The following is a 25,211-nucleotide window of genomic DNA, read 5'->3' as shown; positions in this document are numbered from 1 at the left end:
GCTTTTTTGTGCCTGTGGCGGTTGTTGCTAAATCAGATACGGTTGCGGCCGGAAGTTTACAATAATTATTTATATTATTTATTAAATTTCCCATCTTACTGTATTTTATTAACGTCTACCCCTACCCCAACCATAAACCCAACCGTCACAGTAATGGAAAAATAGTTGTACCGAGTATTATTCGTGTTATTTTTTAAATTACCAAATAAGGTAAATTGTATTTTATTAACGGCTACCCCAACCCTAAACCGTCACAGTGCTGTAAAAAATGAATAATTGTTAAACAGTGTTACAAAAACCATGTGCATATCCGCAGATGTATCCCATCTATACTTTATCACCATGGTTGCTGCTGTTCGGCGTGAGAACTACAAACATTAATCCACCGTCACACATTTCTGATAGCCGGAAAAGATAATACATAATACACTAGCCTGCTACACGTATAGATACAGGTCTAAACACGTTTAAAATCCTTGACAAAAACGCTGTTAACTATATATACGTGTGTGTATGTGTGTATGTGTATGTATGTTTCTGCACATTGATAGCAACTTTTGAAGTGTTGTTGTGTTTGGTTTACATTGTAAGCCTACTCAAAATTTTAATATTTTTAAATGGATTTATACTGTACTGTATTTTAATGTAAACTAGTGTAATTACATTAGTTTACATCAAAACTATACACGCACAAACACCATGCTCAGCATAAATTAGATTAGATTAGATTCAACTTTATTGTCATTACACATGTACAAGTACAAGTCAACGAAATCCAGTTTAGGTCTAACCAGCAGTGCAATAGCAGCAAGTGCAGGAAGTACAGGTGAGTGCACCCCCACCCACCCTTTGAAAATGAACATTTGTATCCATTTCTCAGTGAATTCAGAAAATAGACAATTTTTGTGCATTTAAACAAAACCTTTTAATTAAATAGTTTTTACATCAAAATAAGAGTTTGGTCATCTAACATGTTTAGGAACAAAAAATAAATAATACATTTAAACTCAAACAAGTTATTGAAGAAAAAAAAAACTACAAAATGTCAACTAAATTTGGTTTTAATTTATGTTTTTTTTCCAACATATTAATTTGGGTGTACTAATTGTTGGCTTTGGTATTGACTACTTTAATGTATATGCAGAAATACAGTATATAATTATATCTACTTATTAATTAATTATATATAAAGCATCCTATAGAAAATTATTTATGCAAAGCACTATATAGTAGATGTATGGCGACACAGTGGGTAGCGCTGTCGCCTCACAGCAAGATGGTTGCTGGTTCCAGTCCCGGCTGGGTCAGTTGGCATTTGTGTGGAGTTTGCATGTACCTCCCGTGTTCGCGTGGGTTTCCTTTGGGCGCTCACAGTCCAAAGACATGCATTAGGTTAATTGGGTAAGCTAAGTGTATGTCTTGGTCCTCCAGGTTGGGGGTTGAGCGTTGAGCTAACAACCCACCTCGTAAAACTAGATGTTAAGAAACACCAGTATAGTGTAGCAAAATATCAACTTCGTTATTAATGGCCCTGGGATTACGTAAGAATAAGTATGTATAAAATATATGTTGGTTGGGATGAAAAGGATAAAAGTTTGAAAAAGAAAATTCCAAACCTGGAGGCTAGACATTTTTAACCTCTTCATTTGAACAAGCTCAAATAAATCATGCTCATCCTGCCAGAAACAGGCTGGACAGGTCAGGCAGGCAGGTTTCGCAATGAAATGGGTGTGAGGTAAAGAAAAAAAAATGAGCAAGAGAGAAAAAAAAGACCCAGACAGACATTCAGACCGTTAGTCTTGCAGACCACACACTTCTACCCCAACACAGAGAGACAGTGATTCAATTTAAACTTGTTTATTAAAGAAAACAAACTCATCTAGAAGATACAAAACTTTTAATTTTTTTGTAATTTGTGCATTAATTAGTCAGTAAAAACATGACAGCACAAAGCCGTATTTTGATTAAAGGGGGGAAGGTGGTGAATGAGGATTTCTCTGTGATGGCAGACGTGTATATCGAAGATGGAGTTATCAGTGGTGTTGGAACAGATCTGCAGGTGGCCGCTGGCACACGGGTCATTGATGCCACACACAGACTGGTGCTGCCGGGTGGAATAGACACTCACACACACATGGAGCTGTCCTTCATGGGCACCACAGCTGTGGATGACTTTCAGATCGGCACCCAGGTATACTTATGAATGACAGAAAATTATTTGTGCATCTATTATTGTTCCTAATGAGTTTATTGTAATTATCTGAAGTATTCAAATTAGTTGATCACAACTGCAACACTGATTCCAATTCATTGGATTTACACATTTTTTAAGTTACAGTAAGTGGTTGCAAACAATTTATATGGGCTGAATTTAAACAAACAAATTAAGCTGAACATTACTAAATTTGTATAATTCATCTCATACACTGTTTGCAACCACCTAAAAATGTAATAAATCCAATAATTTTTTTTTTTTGTGAATGACTATTGATTACATTGCTAATTGATAATGGTATATGTTATGCTAAATAAATCATAAATTAATGATTATATTTACAGTACACTCAAAAAAATTCAATCCACTTTAATTTGTAAAAACGAATAAGTTAATTGAGTTGTGTTAGGACAGCACTAAGGAATTGTGTAGATTCCTGCATTTTTCACAGTGCATAGTGTACTTTTAACAGCATTATTCACTGCTTATAAAATTCAGTTTGATGACATTAGCTTCATGACTCATGCCAGCCTTGCTTGTCATTAGTTCATTTAGGGAACACCAGCATTGAATACAGAGAGTGATCAACCTAATCAAATACATAAATTATTATATTCTTCTCATTATTTTGAGTAATTTTAAAAAAAGTACAGTATTCAATGCAAAGCTTAGCATGTTTACAACAGAATATGATGCCGTGTATTTATATATTCTTGCATTATATTTGTATTAATTAATAAAAATAAAAGAGCATGCATAAGGGTTTAATGTTGTGTATCAATCTTTTATTGCTCATATCAATATAGGTAGGGCCAGTACTCTGCGGACATATTCTGCTATTTCTGCTAAGAATTTTGTAAAAAATCTGCGTATTTATGCTGAATGATTTTGGGAGTATCATAACAACCTATATCGTATATGAAATAAAAAATTATACTTTTTTAAAAAACTTTTATTTAAACTTTTATTTAATGTTTACAATGCAAATCCAATTAGATCCACATCTTTGGTAAACAAAGCAAGTCTCTCATTTAATATATCTGCTAAAGACAGAAAATATTACTTTACAAACTGTATTGTAAATAAATCATACAAACATTTTCATATTAGTCTATAATATTAGTGAAATTAATTTAAAAATTTGGATAAATATAAATGTACACACATTTACACAAGTAAAAAAAAATAGACACAATGTTGGGTTAAAAATCAGCAGAAATCTGTGGTTATCATCATCATCATTGTCATCATCATTATTATTATTATTATTACTACAAAGATTTTTGGACATTAATTGAAATAATTATGCAATGACTCGTCACTTATAATTAAATATAAAACTATTTAACTATGTAAGGATATTTAAATGCTATAGTTTACATTTCAAGGTCCATAATTATTCATAATTAATCATAAACATTATAATTTACACAAACACATAATTGATTCTTGCATTTTGTTTTCTAAAAATTATGGAATTAAACCCCTAATCTGAAGTCTATTGGATATTCATTTGAATTATTATTATCAATATAAAAGTTATGTTTACTTACCTGAAAGTTTTAATTATGTTGTTAATTAGGAGGCTTTTGAAATGTGTGTATCAAATAGGACGATCTATGGTTTACTGGGTTAAAGAAGGAAATGTGCACAGCTGGTAATAAAAATGCCAGAAAAATCTCTGCATGTCCAGACTTGTCAGTCATTAATAAAACAGCACAATGACATATAAAGAGGACAGCTTTACAAAATGATGTATAAAGTTCAAAGGTCAACACCCATGGTGATTTGAATGTAACTAGAAAGTTAATTTGTAACATGTTTGAAAACGTGTGTTGATATTGCTGTATTTTACCGCATAATAACATGTGTCCGCAGGCTGCAGTCGCAGGAGGAACGACTATGATCCTGGACTTTGTCATCCCACAGAAGGGGTGTTCGCTTTTGGAGGCCTATGAGCGCTGGAGGAAAACGGCTGACCACAAAGTCTGCTGCGATTACTCCCTTCATATGGCCGTGACCTGGTGGGACCACACTGTATGGACACTGCCTCTAAGTATATTACATAAACCAGCAATACTGTGGCTTAATGCAATACACTGCAAAAAAACCCAACTATATTTATCATCAAAGTCAAAGTATCATCAAAGTTGATTGATTACATTAAGAATTGCAAAAATTTTCATGTTTATAAGTTTTATAAAATGTTATATTTACATATGCAAATGAGTTACACTTTGCATACATTTCCATTTTCCTCCCTTTTTATTTGACATATCATAAATGCATATGCATAAATGAGACAAAGGTGTGTACAGAGGGGGTTTTGGATATCTCTTTTTATCACTCCATAGAAAGTTCTGCAAAAAGTCTGAAAAAAAAAATCACATCATTTGGATAGAATAAAATGTATGCAATTAGACAAATTGTGTATGAACGCATCTATTTGTAAACATCTTCAAAATACAGATATAAATAAAACCGTGATATTTGGTGAATGTACAGTAAGTGCTTCTGAAATAGATATTTATGGCTCATTCATTCATTTTCCTTCAGCTTAGTCCCTTTACTCATCAGGGGTCGCCACAGGGGAATGAACTGCCAACTTATCCAGGATATGTTTTACACAGCGGATGCTCTTCCAGCTGCAACCCAGCTCTGGGAAACACCCCTACACTCTCACAGTTACACACATACACTACGGCCAATTTAGCTTATTCAATTCATCTATAGCACATGTCTTTGGACTGTGGGGGAAACATGGGGAGAACATGAAAACTTCACACAGAAATGCTGGCTATTTATGACTCAGTGTAGGAAAAAAATAATAATTTAGTTGTAACAGTATTTCAAAACAGGTGTTGTAATTGAAATCTGCATTTTGAATAGATAAAGTGCAAAAAAAGTAATTTGGATGTTTCTCTTTAATTTTACGTAAAGGCCAAATTCACAAAAATGACAGCTTTATGAAAAAACTATTTCTGTCTGCAGTGCATGGTACCAATTGTCATGTGTTTGATTTCCTCTATGCAATATTAAATATACATTGTATGTGACATTTTGGACACATGCATGTGTCACTTTGGTATGTGTCTACCAAATTTAATAAATGTTATAAAAACATTTCAAATATAATATTTGGAGCCTGCATTGTAGGCTACTTTTTAACTTTATACAAACTTTTTATAATCATTAAAAAAAATATGAACTTAAAAAAATAATAATAATAAATAAATATATATATATATATATATATATATATATATATATATATATATATATATATATATATATATATATATATATATATATATATATATATATATATATATATATATATATTCTCAGAGGATCAACCAGAACACTTACAAAACATGGGACCTTTTAATAATCCATATTGAGACTAATGTACTCTTCCAACCACGAATCCCCCAACATCCCCTCCTCCTACCCCTTTATTTTTTTTTCATTCTTATTATTTTAAGTAATTTTTGTTTGATTCATTTAATTAATTTTAATTATTTATTTAATTTCTGTGTTTTAAGTTAGTTTGTGGTTTAAAAAAAATATCAAACTAAATGAAAACACCTTTGTGACTGAATACCTGCAATGTAAATGTACTTTGTTTGGTCAAAAACCACAATAAAAAATATTATTATTATTATTATCATTAATGCAAAGATTTTTGGATATTAATTGAAATAATTAAGCAATGATTTACCACTTATAATTGAATATTAAATTATTTAACCATGTAAGGATATTTAAATGCTATGGTCAACATTTTGGGGTCCATAATTATTCAGAATTAATCATAAACATTATAATTGATAGATAAACACTTAATTAATACTTGCTTTTTGTTTTCTGAAACATAATATATAGAACTTTTATTCTACTTAGTCATGGGGAGAACATGAAAACTCCACACAGAAATGATGGCTATTTATGACTCAGTGTAGGAAAAAAATAATAATTTAGTTGTAACAGTATTTCAAAACAGGTCTTGTAATTGAAATCTGCATTTTGAATAGATAAAGTGCAAAAAAAGTAATTTGGATGTTTCTCTTTAATTTTACGTAAAGGCCAAATTCACAAAAATGACAGCTTTATGAAAAAAAACTATTTCTGTCTGCAGTGCATGGTACCAATTGTCATGTGTTTGATTTCCTCTATGCAATATTAAATATACATTGTATGTGACATTTTGGACACATGCATGTGTCACTTTGGTATGTGTCTACCAAATTTAATAAATGTTATAAAAACATTTCAAATATAATATTTGGAGCCTGCATTGTAGGCTACTTTTTAACTTTATACAAACTTTTTATAATCATTAAAAAAAATATGAACTTAAAAAAAAATAATAATAAATAAATAAATATATATATATATATATATATATATATATATATATATATATATATATATATATATATATATATATATATATATATATATATATATATATATATATATATATTCTCAGAGGATCAACCAGAACACTTACAAAACATGGGACCTTTTAATAATCCATATTGAGACTAATGTACTCTTCAAACCACGAATCCCCCAACATCCCCTCCTCCTACCCCTTTATTTTTTTTTCATTCTTATTATTTTAAGTAATTTTTGTTTGATTCATTTAATTAATTTTAATTATTTATTTAATTTCTGTGTTTTAAGTTAGTTTGTGGTTTAAAAAAAATATCAAACTAAATGAAAACACCTTTGTGACTGAATACCTGCAATGTAAATGTACTTTGTTTGGTCAAAAACCACAATAAAAAATAATATTATTATTATTATTATTATTATTAATGCAAAGATTTTTGGATATTAATTGAAATAATTAAGCAATGATTTACCACTTATAATTGAATATTAAATTATTTAACCATGTAAGGATATTTAAATGCTATGGTCAACATTTTGGGGTCCATAATTATTCAGAATTAATCATAAACATTATAATTGATAGATAAACACTTAATTAATACTTGCTTTTTGTTTTCTGAAACATAATATATAGAACTTTTATTCTACTTAGTCTGATTCTCTTGTCATGTTGAGATCGCATGGGATTTTGATCAATGAATGATGATATTTGAATAACACTAACATATAAATGTTGGGCTCTTTCTATAGGTCAAGAAGGAAATGGAGACTCTTGTTTCTGATAAAGGCGTCAACTCTTTTAAGATGTTCATGGCATACAAAGATGTCTTCATGCTGCAAGACCACGAGCTCTACGCTGTTTTCTCCACATGTAAAGAGATTGGGGCAATAGCTCAAGTCCACGCAGAGAATGGAGACCTTATTGCGGAGGTGAGAAATGTCTTATACTGTTAAGAGGAGAATAAGTACTCAAACTAAACAAAAAAAAAAACACCCATTATTCTCTTAGGACATTTTTGAAAAAAATATTTGGTATGTCAAATATTGATTACTGTGTGTGTATGTTTGTATGAGGAGGTAAAAATACAGCCGTTGAATTTAAATTTCATTGTTTACACCCTCATGACAACCCATTTAAATGAGATGAACACAAATACTTTTAGGACAAAGAGACAAAAACAAAAAAAAAAAAAACCACTTCTTATATAATGCTACTGCACAGGACGTCCAGAAATAATGCATAAATTCTAATCTCCGTGAAGTTGGCACCCCATAAAAATAAATAATCCCCAAAATATCCCATTCGTTTGTGCTACTTTTATGCTGATTTGTGCCGCAAAAACAAACATTTGTGCTGGTTTGGTTTGGTCTGAGCAATTAAGCTTTTTTTTTTACAATGTGACGTCACTTTCCACCCCATGTTGCTCAAATCACTCCAAATTAGCACAGTTTGTTTGTGCTCAATTTGTGCTGGTTTGTGCAATTAAAACAAATGCTGTATCCACTAGACACATAGGCTCATTCTGAAAACGTAGCCCTATATATATTTTTAGGGATCTGGAATTATGTAGCTAGAGGTACTTATGGCTGCATTTCATCTTTAAAATGAATGCTACAGGGCAGTATGAGGCAGTTCCTTTTCACACTTACCAGCTGACCGCTTACCTCCATATGGACAGCTTTACTGCTGTTACCAGTTTGCCCATGGCTAGGGCCAGACGGAATCTGCGGACATTTTTTTGCTATTTCTGTGGAGAATTTTGGTAAAAATCTGCGGATTTCTGCGGAAGTATTTTGGGATTATCATAACTAAAACCTTAATATATGAAATAAAAAATAATATATTTTAAACTTTTATTTAATGTTTAAAATGCAAATCCAATTAGATTCACTTTATTTGGTAAACAAAGCAAGTCTCTCATATAATTTATCTACCAAAAGACAGAAAATATTACTGTACAAACTGCATTGTACATAAATCAGATGAACATTTTCATATTAGTCAATGATATTACTGTAATTAATAAAAAAACTGAATAAACATAAATTTACACACATTTACTCAAGTAAATAAAGAAAATTAATGATGGGCTAAAAATCTGCGGAATTCTACGGAAATCTGCGGAAAATCTACGGAATTCTGCACACGCAGATTCCATGTGGGCCTACCCATGGCTCACCATGTATGTCAGTGGACTTGAGATGAAGACTGGAATTAACTACAATGACAGGGTTCGAGTCCAGTGAAGAACGGTTCCAGAAAGCAGGTAAGACAAAAACAAAAGCCAAAAAATAAAATAAACAAGTAAAAAACATGGTGAGAATATGGTAAATTCCGAAAACGTGGTAAAAATCAGGCTGCTACGAGGGCTTTTCTTTTTCTGGATTGCTTTTGAAAACACTGTTGGTTGAGTTTAGGGAAGTGGGAGGGCAGGTCAATCTGTGCTTTTGGAAACATTATCAGTTGAGATTTAAAAAAGCGTACACAGCAGCCTCTGGCAGGCTCACAAATACAAAACCGTAGCAAAAATACGTAGCTCCTGGGACGCATTTTGCTCTCTCCAGAAATGCATATGGCGTACATAATCAGAATGAGCCTGGGTTGATCTTTTCTTACAAATGGTGTAGGAAAATATGGGCATGAAAAACTATATTTTAAAACTTGAACATTGAGTTCATTTTGTTATTTATCAGATAAAAAAAAAATTTATTGGCAACCAGAATATTTATTATATACAGTGCTCAGCATATATGAGTACACTCCTCACAAATTTCTCATTTAAATGAATATTTTCTATAGGATGCTTTACAATATTATATTTGTGCATATACATTAGATTAGTCAGTACTGAAACCAAATCTGGGGCTAATATAACAGATTAAAAAAAAGAGCAAAACTCAAGAGAAGAAAAAAAACAAAAAACATTTAGTTTTACAAGTTGTTTTTGCAATATTTCGCATGAATTTAAACGTATTATCTTTCTATTTTTAAAGATCTTCTGTAAATAAAATATTATTTAAATAAATATATATGTTTGATAAATCTTTTTTGTTCAAACGCACCAAAATATATTACCCTTATTCACTGAGAAATGGATAAAAAGATTCATTTGCAAAACGGGATGTACTCAATTATGTTGAGCACTGTATATTATATAATATACCAGAAAGTATTTATTAGCCATCTCCATTACTGCTTCTAACACTGAGGTTAGAAATTCCATGAGAATCAGCATGAGCCTGTGAAGGATTTAGTGTTTTAACCCTGGAGTTAAACTTCACCGTGGTTTAAGAAGAGTAAACCAGTGTGAAAGGGCTTTTTGTAAATCATTCTTTAAAAGTAGATCAAACCCTAGACAAACAGTCCACGTTGCACAATAACTTGCCCGGGCCTTTAAACTAACATAAAATGGCACTGTTAAAAGTTATAAAGTACAGTGGTCAATAAGTCAAATGGTGACTTTTACAAAACACTATCACTATTTTACAAATGCTATTTTACAAACACTCTCATAGATGTGTGATTAGTACAAAATTAATAATATTCATTATTTCATCACATAAATACTGACAATTTCTGTGTTTTTAATACTGCATGCAGCAAAAGTACAGGACAAAACCAGATGTGTCCTGTTAATCTAGAGGTGGTCAGAATCCATTGGACAGGTTATAATAATTTACAAATAATTAAAAAATGTACACATATTTGTCTAAATTAGTTTTAAATTTAGGTACATATGTGTTGAAATGTTTTAATTAACTGAAACCTTGTGCATTATTCTAAGAATAAATCACAAATGTAGTTAAATGAGTCCACTGGAGGGCGCCAAATACACAAATGAGTTTTAAAGAAGCGGTTCTTAAAGGAGGTTATACATGTCACTGCTTCATAAAGAATACGCTCTAGCATAATTCAAGTATGGAGAGAGGACATGCATTGGTCATTTAGCCTCAGGCATGAAAGAATGTGTCAAGACCAGACTTTACAAAGACTGAAACACACATCTTAAACAGACCACTAAATGAGAAATACTCCTAGTCAAGTACTAGACCACCAGTTTTATAAAACAAACCCAGAACACTAACAGAAAACAAAAATCTGTCTTTGCCTTTCGAAATATAAATGAAAAACTAAAAAATCCTAATTTTTAAGAGGGAAAACCACAGACTCTTAATATATGCACTGATTCTTTCAGCACCATTTCACACAATGACTCCTTCCACCTTTTCTTTCCTCAGCTAATGACTTTTTAAAGTCGCTTAGTAACCTGTAACACCTGCCTTCACTAATTATCTAAATGCACATTAATTAACCTATTAGTGAATTTTACATTCTAGTCAGCGCCAAAAGAGGGTGACAGTGAAAGAGAGAGTGGAGGATTTTCCATTACAGATTTGTGCATTAAAGGGATAGTTCACCCCGAAATAGAAATTCATACATTCATTCATTTTCCTTCATCTTAGTCCCTTTATTGATTAAGGGTCGCCACAGCGGAATTAACTTATCCAGCATTTGTTTGACACAGCGGATGCACTTCCAGCTGCAACCCAGTACTGGGAAACATTCATACACACACTAGTACAGAACAGCCAGTTTTAGTTTTTTTAATTCACCTGGACCGCATGTCTTTGGACTTGTGGGGGAAACCCACACGAACACAGGGAGAACATGCAAACTCCACACAGAAATGCCAACTGACCCAGCCGGGACTCAAACCAGAGACCTTCTTGTTGTCAGACGACTTGTTGTGCTAACCACCAAAATAGAAACGTATTCAATTTAATAACGCAATTTAACTGTTTGTTTCTGTATATTTTGTAGAATGTTGGAAATTGGTAGGCACTGGCATGCATAATCAAAAACAAACTACTATGAATGTCAGTGGCTACTGGTCCATAGTAATTAATTAATTAATTAATTAATTCTTATTACACACCCTTAAAAAGACCAATGCCAATTTAGCAACCATTAAAATTTGCAACAATTTACACGCCCTATCCTCCCTAATAATAAACTTAAAATATTCAGAAGACCCTAGCAACCACCTACGATACCAGAGACACCATATAAAATTCACATAAAGCATGCTTTAGCAACCACATTTTCCTACTTGTAACAACCAATCACTAAGCCTTAAAGGAGCAGTATGTAGGATTGACATGTAGTGGTTTAACTAGGTATTGCAGTCCAAATTCAAAACATTTGAGAGTTTGTTTTTTTTATTCACCTGGGGTCCGTTCTTTGTACCTCGCTTACATGATCTGAAATGATTTGGCAGATCCTGGATCTTTTAATCTTGATAACTGATCTCTGGCTAATTTGGTTCTACAAACAAGTTCACGAATCAGATTTAAATGTCTGGATAAACTGATCTGAGATTGCTGCGTGTGTTGTGAAGGACTGATCTATCAATCTTCGAAATCACGATCAGCAATGCAGCGATTGGCTGACGGCACAGCAGCGTAATGACATCATCTGATAATATTCAATTATCCATTTGAGCAAAATGACATAAAATTAGCAGTAAACGGTTTGTTAAAAATGATACGCAATAACTTTGTTTTGAGTGTTTTTTTTTTATACTATGGTATTTTTATGCAGTAGAGCAGTGTTTCCCATTCCTGTTCCTGGTGCCACACCAACAGTACATATTTTCAATGTCTCCCTTATCTGATGCATTAACTTCAGGTTTGGGAGCGTCCTCTAGTGTTCTGATGAGATGATTCAGGTGTGTTTGATTAGGAAGAGGTTGAAAATCTGTTGGTGTGCCTTTAGGAACAGGGTTGGAAAACACTGCATTAGACGACTCAAAAACATACACACAGCACCTTTAACAGTGTGGCAGTGAGTTTTGCTAGGCGAAGAGCACCACTCCTGTTTCTTTCAGAAAATATAACAACTGCTTTATTCTTTTTCTGCATTGCGAGCACCACTGAAATGCTAATTCAGTTATAATTGAAGCCATATATTATAGTTGCTAAATGTGAAGCATTTTTTTACGCTGATGTAGCTCAGATACAAATGATGCCTGCCTCTCAGAGTATGGATTTGATTTAAAATGGTCTTTGTCTGCGGATATTGATTTGTGTTTGTGCTCGCACAGGGTGCAAAGCGTATGCTCTCTCTGGGCATCACGGGCCCCGAGGGGCATGAAATGTGTCGTCCAGAAGAAGTGGAGGCGGAGGCCACACAGCGTGCCATCACTATTGCTCATGCCGCAAATTGCCCGCTTTATGTGGTGCACGTCATGAGCAAATCTGCAGCGAAGGTGGTGGCTAATGCACGCAGAAATGGTAAGACTAAAGCACAATTAATATTCAGAACAGAACTGTTATTTTATCGCACTGATTGTTTCCTGTCAGGTCGAGTGGTGTTTGGAGAGCCAATTGCGGCTGGACTGGGCACAGATGGCACTCACTACTGGCATAAGAACTGGGCTCATGCTGCTGGTTTTGTCATGGGCCCACCATTGAGACCAGATCCCAGTACCCCTGGATATCTGATGGACCTGCTGGCCAAGTATGGTCATGGTTTCTTTTACCTCCAAACTTGCATGCCTTTTTTTTTACTCCATGAAATACAAAAGGTTATGTTCATGCGCCAAGATAATGCGATGAAGATGAAGCAATGAGATGATAATGTGCCTTATCTTACAGCGATGATCTAAGCGTAACAGGAACAGATAACTGCACATTTTCTGTGTGCCAGAAGGCCCTTGGGAAAGATGACTTCACTAAAATCCCAAATGGAGTCAATGGTGTTGAAGACCGCATGTCTGTTATATGGGAGAAGGGAGTGGTCAGTGCCTCTAAAATTAATCCTATAATAGAAAGACTATTCATCCATCCATCCATCCATCCATCCATCCATCTACCAATCAATTATCAATCCACTGGTCTGTGTCTGTCTGTCTGTCTATCCATTCATTGATCCATCTATCTTAATCGTATAATAGAAAGACTATCCGTTCATCCATTCATCCATCCATCTATCCATCTTAATCCTATACTAGAAAGACTATCCTTTCATCCATTCGTCCATCAATCCATCCATCTTAATCCTATAATAGAAAGACTATACAATCCATTCATCCAACCATCTAGCAATCTATTTGTCAGTCGGTCTGTCTGTCTGTCAGTCTGTCTATCTATCCATGTGTCTGTCTGTCCATCCATCCATCCTTTCATCTATCTTAATCCTATAATTGTAAGACTATCTATTCATGCATCCATCCGTCTGTCTGTCTATCTAATTCCTGCAATAGAAAGACTGAAAGACTTCATCCGTCTGTTCATCTATCTATCTATCTATCTATCTATCTATCTATCTATCTATCTATCTATCTATCTATCTATCTATCTATCTATCTATCTATCTATCTATCTATCTATCTATCTATCTATCTATCTATCTATCTATCTATCTATCTATATCTTAGTAAGACTTCTCTTTCATCTGTTTGTCCTTTAATCCATCTATCAATCACTCATCCTTCCATCCGTCTGTCTGTCAATCACCCATGCATATGTCCATCAATCTATCCATTCATCTGTCTATCTATCCAGACTCAGTGCAGTGCTGAACTTTGAATTTATCATTATTGTAGGTGAAGAATTGTGCAAAAATAACAAAAAAACTCACATTTTGTTTTCATTTTCCCCAGCACAGCGGAAAAATGGACGAAAACCGGTTTGTAGCAGTCACCAGTACTAACGCAGCAAAAATCTTCAACCTTTATCCTCGAAAAGGGAGAATTGCTAAAGGCTCTGATGCAGACTTGGTCATATGGGACCCAAAGGCCAGCAGGTAAATCACAACAGCCTAGAAAACTGCGCGTGACCTCATTTACATGCTCTAATGAATCATGAGCCATATTTCATTGTCCGGGCATTACAAACAGACGGCCAATGTTAATACAAAATGTACTTTAATACATTTTTTAAAAATTACTTGCTTATTTATTGCCAGTGTGTGTACAGCCTTGTAATGAAGCTTAAAATGCAAGACTTTCACTGACTTCCTACGTTTAAGAAGGTTTGTAGACTCATTTTTTTAAATGTAAAGAACCAGGAGAATCAAAAATATATGACATTCATACATGCTCAGAGGAGAGATTTATGATGCATACTCATGCAATGTTCAAAATAATGCCAGAAGAGGTATTCAAAACACTATGTACAGTAAATATGTCATGAAAAGAAAGTGATTAACTCTGGATAACTCACATATCCAGATCAGATATACAGCTTTTGAACAAATCACTAACCCTACAAAGCGTTTGTTAACATGGACACAACTCAGGGGCGGATCGGGGTGGGGACACAGTGGCACCGGCCCCCCTTTAAATCGGTTTGGCCCCTGTTGTGCCCCTCTCCTCTGAGTCATTGCTGATTTACATCAAAGCTCGAACATAAAGATGCGCTTTAATTTATGTCGAACGCCGGTGATACCTGTTACCTCAGCTATTTTTCTTGTATGACAAGTGCTTTCTTCCCTGCAGATTGACTGGTTTGTTCCAAAACAGGGATTAAAATTGTTAAAATGTTGCTAGCCGTACAGTTTGCTTTTAAAACGGAATGTTATAAAACGGATCATAATTATTAGCCATATTGAAGTAGAATAAATATGTCATTTGTCGATCACTTACAGTATAAAGTGTATTTTCCCCGATTACGCTAAATGCATTATTTTAAATGACAATTTTGAGCTGTTATGTCAACGGTAAAGGAGCGCTTCATGGCGAAATTGATAGTGAAAGCAAAGACGGCTTCTGTGCTGTCATTTACGGTGCAACGCGAACACTTTCTGTAGAAAATTACAATTGTGAGGGCAAATCTGTCCAAATTTACCAAACATGACCTGATTTCTGATACCTATGACAAACATCCCATCTAAAAAACACAATTTTTTAAATAGCTGTATCATTCATGACATTTACCACAAATGATAGCTGTGCATCAGGTTAAGACTTAACACACTTAAACATGTTGTTCACAGTCAGAGATGAAGCCAGAATACAGAGTTAAAGTTATTTCAGTTTGATGAACTAATGTCCACACTATCCACTTTATGCAAAAACCTTTATTAAAGAACAAGTGAACTAACTGACGTTTTTTTTAATATTTAATGAAAAATGAAAAAAATACTCCAATTTCATCGTTTCTTTAATCCGTTAATAAAAAAAGAAGATTCTCTGAAGAAAGCTGAAAACCTATTGGAAAAACAAATAGTTGTTAAGTTGGAAAAACAAGTAATGGAAATCAATGGTTACAGGTTTTCAGCTTGTTTTAAAATAGCTCTTTTATTTTGTGTTGAAGAAAGAAAGTCAATGTTTGGAACAAGAGAAGGATGAGTAAATGATGACAATTTTCAGTTTTGGATCAATTATCCCTTTAACAATATAATAATTTCTCCCCTTCTTCTGAAATTCAAATCTAACACAGGTTTCCTGGAGTAGGGCCAAATTAAAAGTTGTTTTTTTATATTTGTTTATCGTGAGAATCCGTTTCTTAAAAAAATTAATAAAAAATAATGATGAAACCTACAATCTTGCTCAAAGACACATGCAACTTCTCATAGTGCACGATACAGATGAATATGTTGTTTCTGATTGCTAAAATGGGCAGTGTTAACTAACCCCATGTTACAACACTCCCCAGTGTCCCATATTTGTTAAAGCAATTTGTTTCTTTCTTACATCTCGGATTAAGATGTGTGGAGTATGCCAATTTTAGTTGCATTATTGAAGTGCAGTACACACATGGTTGTTTGACACTTTTCTCTGCACCTAACGAGTTAGCGAAGGACCACAGACACCTGAAACGCGAAATGCAGAGTTGTTTTCTTTCCATTCGGCGTGCGGTATCAAATTCCATTAAAAAAAACACTCTTCCACAAGTCCTTACTTCATACTCGCATCCAATACCTCAGAACCGCCAACTTATTCAACATTTGTTTTACACTGCGAATACCCTTTCAGCCGCAATCCAGTACTAAGAAACACCCCTACACACTCACTATCACACTCATAAACTATGGCCAATTTATTTTTTTCAATTTATCTATACCACATGTCTTTAACCGGAGCACCCGGAGGAAACCCACGCCAACACAGGAAGAACATGCAAACTCCAAACAGAAATGTATGGAGTCAATCTAGGGCCTCACAAAAAACAAAACAAAAATTAAAGCATTGAGCAAAAAATTTAAAATAAATGCAAATCTTTAAATATCGCAAAAATACATTTTGCTAACAAAAATAAAGAACTGCAAAGGGAAAATATTTTTTTGAGGAATAAAAATGAAATTTGCAAACAAAAAAAGAACTGCAAATAACTAAAAATATTAAAAATTAAAAAAACTAAAATATTTGCAAACCAAATGTTACAAGGGAACTTGGGTGTTTACGACAGACTCGGACCTACTGCACTGTAAGAACACCTTGGTGTTACTGTGTTTCTAGCCGATAACTTAAGTGGTGGAAGGTCCTTGCCTGCCTTAAATACCCAAGTTTCCTTGACTCCGCCCCCTCGTCAAATCAGGGCCACAAAATGAAATGTGCAGAACCATGGTGCAAAGTGAAAACAGCATCGCAAACTCAGGATTGACTAAAAAGCTAATCAAATTGAGCAGTAAAATTGCCTGGACGGGTTTTGTAAAGGCAATGCTATAAAAAATGTTTTTGCAAATATGTAGTTTTTTTTTTTTTTTAATTGAAAATATTTGAGCTTTTCTGCACTACTTATATTATGCAGTTCTTTTTTTTGTTTGCAAATTTCTTTTTTTCTCAAAACTTAATTTTCCCTCTGCAGTCCTTATTTTTGTTAGCAAAATGTATTTTTATTTCTCAAAAATGTATTTTTGCTTTACGATATTTGGGGATTTGCTTTTATTTATTTACTTATTTTTTTGCTTAATACTTTATTTCAAAACTTTCTTTAATTTTGCAAATATATATGGCCCTAGAATGACTTCATAGAAATGCCAACTGGCCCAGCCAGGGCTCGAATCAGCGACCTTCTTGCTTTGAGGCGACAGTGCCAACCACTAAGCCCTCGCACCGGCTAAAAACACTTCATTTTGAAAGAAAAATAACGTGAAAATACCCCAACCACAGTGCTTAAGTGTTGCTCAGCACAACAACATGGCATAATGCTTTCATTTCACAATTCAAAACACAGCCTTCTCATTTCATGGGCTTCAGTATTTGTGCATCTTCATTTCATGTACGCTTGAATTTATTTGTAACTGAATAAGATTAAACATCACATTAATCGCCCCGTTCCTGATTTTTAGAGTGTTTTCACTCACACATTTGATCTGACAAGACAAAAACCATTAAAACAGATCTGAGAAATGTGCTTATGGAATGCACGGATGTATAGATGTTGCCATGACGAGGCGTTAATATATGGAGTTAGATTTGTTTCTCTATTATTCAATCAAAAATATTTAGTTTTAAAGAAAAAATAAGAACGTAGTAATTAAAAAAATTACGATTTCAAATAAAAAACATGTTTAATTAAAAAAGTTATGTCAATTAACATAAAATATTTCTGTTCTGCTGTCATTATTAACACATCTAGAATCTTTGCTTGCGTGTTGAAATGTTTTGCTTGTGAGTTGAAAAGTTTTGAACCATGTATGCTGAGGTTAATTTTGTGTCTTTATTATTCAAACAAACATATGAAGTTTTTGACCAAAATGAGGTACAATGCAATTAAAAAATAAAGGTTTCAAATAATAAAAAAAAAAACATTTATTAAAAAAAATGCACACTGGAAAAAATAAACTATTGCAATTTTATGCAGTTACCATCAGATTAATTCATTGTGTGCTCATTCAGTTTTTTAATTAAACATGTTTTTATTTGAAATCTTTGATTTTTTTAATTACTACGTTCTTAATTTTACTTTAAAACTAAATATTTTTGATTGAATAATAAAGAAACAAATCTAACTCCATATTAACACAGTGGATTGGCTGTAAAGACGTGACCATAAATGGAAGAACTGTGAATCGCTCTTCCTGCTCAAACACGTCGTTTGTAAAGGAGCACGCATGAGTGGAGAGGACGGAAACAGCAGACGGCCCTGAGTCTTATATAATTGGGCCACGTTGCTGTTCCTTTTCCCCGTGAATCTGGGCTAGCTCCCTCTAGGCAAATAACCAACCGCTGATGTGAGTTCAGTGGCGAGGACCAATGTGCTGAAGTTTAGCGCACAGCAGCATTGCATTAATCAGAGCTGAACGATTGTGTAAGACGCGCTAATAAGACACCGGTGACGTGTCCTGCTGTACATTAGACAATTAAGGGCAACTGGATGTATGTTTTTAGGGGAAAATAATTGAAAGCAAGATGATTGTTCATTACATTTGCGTAATTCTACATTTTTTTTTGCAAACAGTCCTAATTGTGCCTTGCATTTGATTGAACTGACAGTTAGTTCATCTGTGAAATTGCATAATATCCATTCATCTGATTATTATTAGGATAAAGCAGTAGGCCAAAAGAGATTTTTCAGTGGGTAATGGTTATTGACAGTCTCAGGCATAGTGAAGCAGAAGTTTGTTAAAAGCTATATTTGTTAATATATTGTTACATTTACTACAATTGTTACATTTATATATAAAAATTAACACATCATTTAAAACCATGTATTTTATACCTAGCTTTAAAAGAGTACAAATAAGGATTTCGTGTAGTTTTTCAACAATATTTATGATTTAGAGATTAACTCAACAAAAGCATATTTATGTAATTGATTAGGATAAAAAAAACACCTTTATTTGAAAAACAGTTTCCAAGTGGAGACAATAACTAGTTTTTAATTCTGAAACAGTGTACAGTGTGCAAAAATGTACAAAGCCTATGAAATTCTGTATAAAAATTAAATCTGCTATATACTGGAAAAAGTATTTTAGTTCTGAAAAGGTTACATAGTAAAATGCTACATGTACTGAACATGTATCAGCATTTCATAAATCAAGTCAATGTACACTTACCGGCCACTTTATTAGGTACACCTGTCCAACTGCTTGTTAACGCAAATTTCCAATCAGCCAATCACATGGCAGCAACTCAATGCGTTTAGGCATGAAGACATGGTCAAGACGAGCTGCTGCAGTTCAAACCAAACATCAGAATGGGGAAGAAAGGTGATTTACAGAGCACCTATGGTGAAAAATCTACTTTTAAAGCTGTTTGGACTGTGTGTAGCTGTGTGTGTAGATATAGTGTGTAGACCGTCATATTGGGGTGATATAAACACACCAATTTTTTTCAAATTTAACAACATAAAAACGGTGGACCAATTGGAGCGGTTTTCAGACTGACCGCAACTTGACGTAGGAGTGCGGTCCTCCCGCCCACCGAATTGATTGACAGCTGTGGGTATTAACATGTCCCGGTAGTCACGTGTATAATCATATCAACAAGACCAGACTTGCGCAAAGCAACCGGGAATAAAAGGTCAGTTCAGTTCGCTAGGATCATTAGTCATCATCAAATGTGATCAAGAGTGAGTTTTACAAGTTTAAAATGTTTTAAAACAGTGCTTGTGTGTAATGAATTACAGCGATTTAGCTTTACTTCATCAGCACAGCCGCGTGTCAGAACAGTTATAAAGGAAGATGCTTCAATCCCGGTTTGTGGACGTTAAATCAGGTTTATTTTGTACATTAACATAACAGATATCCATACAGTAGTGAGGATTAACCTGTATCCTGTCACATATGCGTGCAAACAGAGTGCAAAGCTAAACGTGCGCGCTGTGTGTGTGTCGGTGTCTGCGCTATTGGTGTGTGTGTGTCCTCGCTGTATGTGCGAGGACACACACTTTGTGAACTTAGTAACGACCTTGTGTGTGACTCATGGTTGCAACTCACAAAAAAATGCATCAATACTCATTGGTAAAATTCTTACTGTTGTATTTCTCACAAACGCGACGTGAGATCTGCTTCCTGAGGCAGACAAGGGCGGTGATTGAGGCCTGTTGTTGACAGCCATGTGGGAACGGTGGGCGGGGAGGACTAGCCTTAAAGGCCCAGTACAAAAAAATAGCAACCAGGTTTTACCGGCTATAATATAGACACTTCAGACAGCTATAACAAATACTCTGATGTTTGTTTTGAGCTGAAACTTTACAGACACATTCTGGGGACGCAAAAGACTTATCTTAAATCTGGAAAAAGGGGTCACCTAGGTGCCCTTTAAGTGACTTTGAACGTGGCACAGTTGTTGGTGCCAGACGGGCTGGTCTGAGCATTTCAGAAACTGCTGCTCTGCTAGGATTTTCCCATACAACCATCTCTAGGGTTTACAGAGAATGGTCAGAGAAAGAGAAAATATCCAGTGAGTGGCAGTTCTGTGGGCACAAATGCCTTGTTGATGTGAGGTCAGAGGAGAATGGCCAGTCTGGTTCGAGCAAATAGAAAGGCAACAGTAACTCAAATAACCACTCGTTACAACCGAGGTATGCAGAAGAGCATCTCTGAACGCACAACACGTCAAACCTTGAAGCGGATGGGCTGCAGAAGACCACACCATGCCACTCCAGTCAGCTTAGACAAGGAAACTAAGAAGATTAAAAAACCTTTCCTGGTCTGATGAGTCTTTATTTCTGCTGCGACATTCGGATGGTAGGGTCAGAATTTATCACCAACAACATGAAAGCATGGAAACATCCTGCCTTGTATCGAAAGTTCAGGCTGCTGGTTGTGATACTGTGGGGGATATTTTCTTGGCACACTTTGGGCACATTAGTACCAATTGAGCATCGTGTCAAAGCCACAGCCTACCTGAGTATTGTTGCTGACCATGTTCATCCCTTTATGACCACAGTGTACCCATGTTATAATGGCTACTTCCATCAGGATAATACGCCATGTCATAAAGCGCGAATCATCTCAGACTGGTTTCTTGAACATGACAATGAGTTCTCTGTACTCAAATGGCCTCCTCAATCACCAGTACTCAATCCAATTGAGCACCTTTGGGATGTGGTGGAATGGGCGATTTGCATCATGGATGTGCAGCTGACAAATCATGTCAATATGGACTAAAATCTCTGAGGAATATTTCTAGTACCTTGTTGAATCTGTGCCACGAAGGATTAAGGCAGTTCTGAAGGCAAAAGGGGTCCAACCCGGTACTTGTAAGGTATACCTAATAAAGTGGACAGTGAGTGTATATTATATTATATAATTTAGGACAATTTACCATATTCAAAATGAAATAAAAAGTATATTCAAAAGGAAATAAGTGTTTGCAACATTTCTTTTCCCATACTGTAGCATTTATCATATTGAATTGCTGAAATATTTGTCTTTCATAGCATTATAATAGATGCAACAAATTATATATGAAATGGTAGTGCAGGCACTACATTTTTATTCATAATAAATGAATTAATCGAAATTAAGACAAATGTAGTACGAAAAGCCAATTTCCATCACATAATGAAATCTATTATTATTATTATCTATTATCCACAAGTTTTACTGTCTTCCTAAATTATCTTTTGAACACAAAAGCTGTCATCTTCATTCTGTTTTTGCTGTTTTGTCTCAGTTTTAGAGACAGATGGCCACTCAGAGCTCATTCTTTGAACTCTGCTGATTCAACAGTGGAGGGGGAAAATAGCTGAATATACAAAACAACAGATTTTGGAGGAAAACTGTGGTTTGCTATTTTACTGAATGGGCTCAGATGTTGTTCTGCTGATGGATTAATCTGATTTGTTTCAATACATCATGATTAGAGATGAGCAAAACAGCTGATATTCAACGAATGCAGCACGTTTTACATTAAGATGCATATATATCTGCTTTTTGTGCTTAATCTTAGGGTGATTTCAGCAAAGACTCACCACCAGGCTGTGGATTATAACATCTTTGAGGGAATGCAGTGTCATGGGGTTCCAGTGGTCACAATTTCCAGGGGGAAAGTGGTTTATGAAAATGGCAAACTGTTCACAAACCCGGGTGAGGGACGATATATCCCACGCAAACCCTTCGCTGAATTTGTGTACAAGAGAATAAATCAACGGGAAAAGGTAAGACAGATTTAGACTATGCTCTATGGCCCTGTTTAGTATATGTAGTAAAGGGATAGTTCACCCAAAACTGAAAATTCTGTCATCATTTACACACCTTTCGCTTGTCACAAACCTCTTTGACTTTCTTTTCTATTTAGAAAAATGTTGTACATTTGTAACCACTGACTTCCGTAGTATTTGTTTTTCTTACCATTGAAGTTAATGGTTAGGTTTCTACAAATTTTCCAAATATTGTCTTTGATGGTTCCTTTTGGGTTAACTATATCTTTAAGATGTGTTTTTGTCAATATGTTCACAAAATAAATACAGGTGTTAACATGGTCTAAAACATGTTGAGCTTTTCCAATTTAGACCACATGCAGTGGTACAGTAGGAGAAATGTATTTGGCATTATTCTTAAATATTATGCAACATCAGAACATTGAACAATGTTCTCTTAACGGTCCTGATTCTAAAACAAGCGTCTACAGTGTTCAGGGTTGTTTTGTGGACATCAGAGGAGAAACTAAATTCACTGCTTTCCATGTTTCTCTCTGCTTTTTGCATTTTTGTCAATTATGCAAGCTCATTTTACAGTATCAGATCACAAGATTAGAAAAAGCTCATCCATACCCATAGATCCTCCCCTCAAAAAATTAAAAGAAAGTGGTTGAAAGTAGTAGTGTAAGGTTTTGTGATTCCATTGACAAAAACTTTTATAATAAGGGGAGTAAACTGGGCAAAATTAGGCCCTGTAGGTTACCTATTTTTGTCTATTGTTGTTTTTTTAGGTTGGAACGCCGAGTGCTGTATGCAGAGAACCGTACACTGGAGAAATCATATCTATTGGTCTGAAACAATAGTTCTGAATCATGAAGGAAAACTAAGATGGATGTGCAGTACATTCAGTTTATACTTTTTAAACGCAAGGCTGCAGTTATAGCTAGCAAAAATGCCTCACACTCTAATGCCACAGAAGAAACTTCAAAGTCCCCAAAGAACTTTTGAAAATCACAGAAAGCATTGCATTGCTCCATAAAACTGTTTTTAGGACACATTTGAACTTTATACCACTCTCTAGAACACTCAATCAATCACTTTCCTTCAGCTCTCTAGAACAATATACACTATCTGACAAAAGTCTTGTCGCCTATCCAAGTTTTAGGAACAACAAATAATAACTTGACTTCTAGTTGATTATTTGGTATCAGAAGTGGCTTATATGAAAGGCAAAGGCCTCTGGATTATGCTTATTTTACCAAAATAAAATATGATAATCCCTTGATTTCGAATTATTTGATTAGGACAGTAAGGTCCTAAACTTTGCTGAGGCAAAAGTCTTGTCACTTAACAGAAATAAATGTACAGTATAGAATATAAAGTCATGGTGCAGTGGAACAAGAATTAATATTGTGTATGACTCACATCAGCCTGGAGGACTGCATCCATACATCTCTGCAATGACTCAAATAACTTATTAATAAAGTCATCTGGAATGACAAAGAAAGCGTTCATGCAGGACTCCCAGAGTTCATCGAGATTCTTTAGATTCATTTTCAATGCCTCCTCCATCTTACCCTAGACTTACTCAATAATGTTCATACCTGGTGACTGGGCTGGCCAATCCTGGAGCACCTTGACCCTCTTTGCTTTCATGAACGTTGATGTGGAGGCTAAAGTATGAGAAGGAGCGCTATCCTGTTGAAGAATTTGCCCTCTCCTGTGGTTTGTAATGTTTGTGATGAGCGGCACAAATATCTTATACCTCAGGCTGTTGATGTTGCCATCCACTCTGCAGATCTCTCGCACACCCCCATACTGAATGTAATCCTAAACAATGATTTCTGTGAGAGTGTTTGGTTTATGCGCGATCCAATAGGTCTTCTACAGTATTTGTGATGATTGGGATGCAGTTTAACAGATGATTCATCAGAAAAATCTCCTTTCTGCCACTTTTCCAAATGATCAACTAGAAGTCACGTTATTATTTGTTGCCCTTACAACTGGGATCGACGACAAAACTTTTACCAGGTAGTGTACAGTCAAAAAATTTTCTGCTAGGAAATAATAAAAAACGACTTATATTTTATTTATGAACAACAATCAATGATCATGGCCAAACTGCCAAATACAGAATGTGATTTTTTTTCGTTTTTCTTTTTTCCCTCTGAAAATGTATATACATTTTTTTAATTACTTTTTAAATGAAAAAATAAAAAACTATACAGCACACCATGTTTTGCAAGTCTCTCATATTTAATGACAAATATTTTAAAAATATTATACATTATTGCTCAGTTTATTATATCTATATATATATATATATATATATATATATATATATATATATATATATATATATATATATATATATATATTCATGATCCTCATTAAATGAAATAATTCTTACAATCTCAGTTTCCACAAACGATTAAGCAGCACAATGTTTTAAACATTTTTGATTACAATAAGAGATGTTAATAGAAATTACAATATGAAATCCTAAAAATGATTTAATGAAAGAATAATTCAACACTGAAGAATGGAGTAATGATGC

General features: G+C 34.3%; 1 protein-coding gene across 2 annotated transcripts; it reads left to right on the top strand.

The window, feature by feature from the left end:
• Positions 1–1,789: 1,789 nt before the first annotated feature.
• Positions 1,790–24,884, top strand: dpys (dihydropyrimidinase). 2 transcript variants are annotated; one of them, XM_056475879.1, is made up of 9 exons: positions 1,790–2,191; positions 4,094–4,252; positions 7,367–7,546; positions 12,721–12,910; positions 12,980–13,136; positions 13,274–13,415; positions 14,281–14,423; positions 22,465–22,672; positions 23,446–24,884. In XM_056475879.1, exons 1-9 carry the CDS (start codon positions 1,940–1,942, stop codon positions 23,515–23,517), a joined length of 1,503 nt encoding a protein of 500 aa, XP_056331854.1. In that variant the 5' UTR covers positions 1,790–1,939; the 3' UTR covers positions 23,518–24,884. The 2 variants fall into 2 exon arrangements, with proteins under 2 accessions (XP_056331854.1, XP_056331855.1); XM_056475880.1 differs by lacking the exons at positions 22,465–22,672; positions 23,446–24,884 and having other exon boundaries at positions 14,286–14,417.
• Positions 24,885–25,211: the final 327 nt, after the last annotated feature.

Source organism: Danio aesculapii, chromosome 16, assembly GCF_903798145.1.
Source record: "Danio aesculapii chromosome 16, fDanAes4.1, whole genome shotgun sequence".
In the NCBI taxonomy this organism is placed as follows: Eukaryota; Metazoa; Chordata; class Actinopteri; order Cypriniformes; family Danionidae; genus Danio; species Danio aesculapii.
Note: the sequence above shows the minus strand (reverse complement) of the source record. Positions and strands in the feature narration are given on the sequence as shown.

Coding starts and splice junctions, on each gene's coding strand:
- dpys (XM_056475879.1), top strand. CDS start 1,940: ATGACAGCACAAAGCCGTATTTTGATTAAAGGGGGGAAGGTGGTGAAT. Junction 2,192..4,093: donor ACTTTCAGATCGGCACCCAG/GTATACTTATGA, acceptor ATGTGTCCGCAG/GCTGCAGTCGCAGGAGGAAC. Junction 13,137..13,273: donor CTGATGGACCTGCTGGCCAA/GTATGGTCATGG, acceptor CTTATCTTACAG/CGATGATCTAAGCGTAACAG.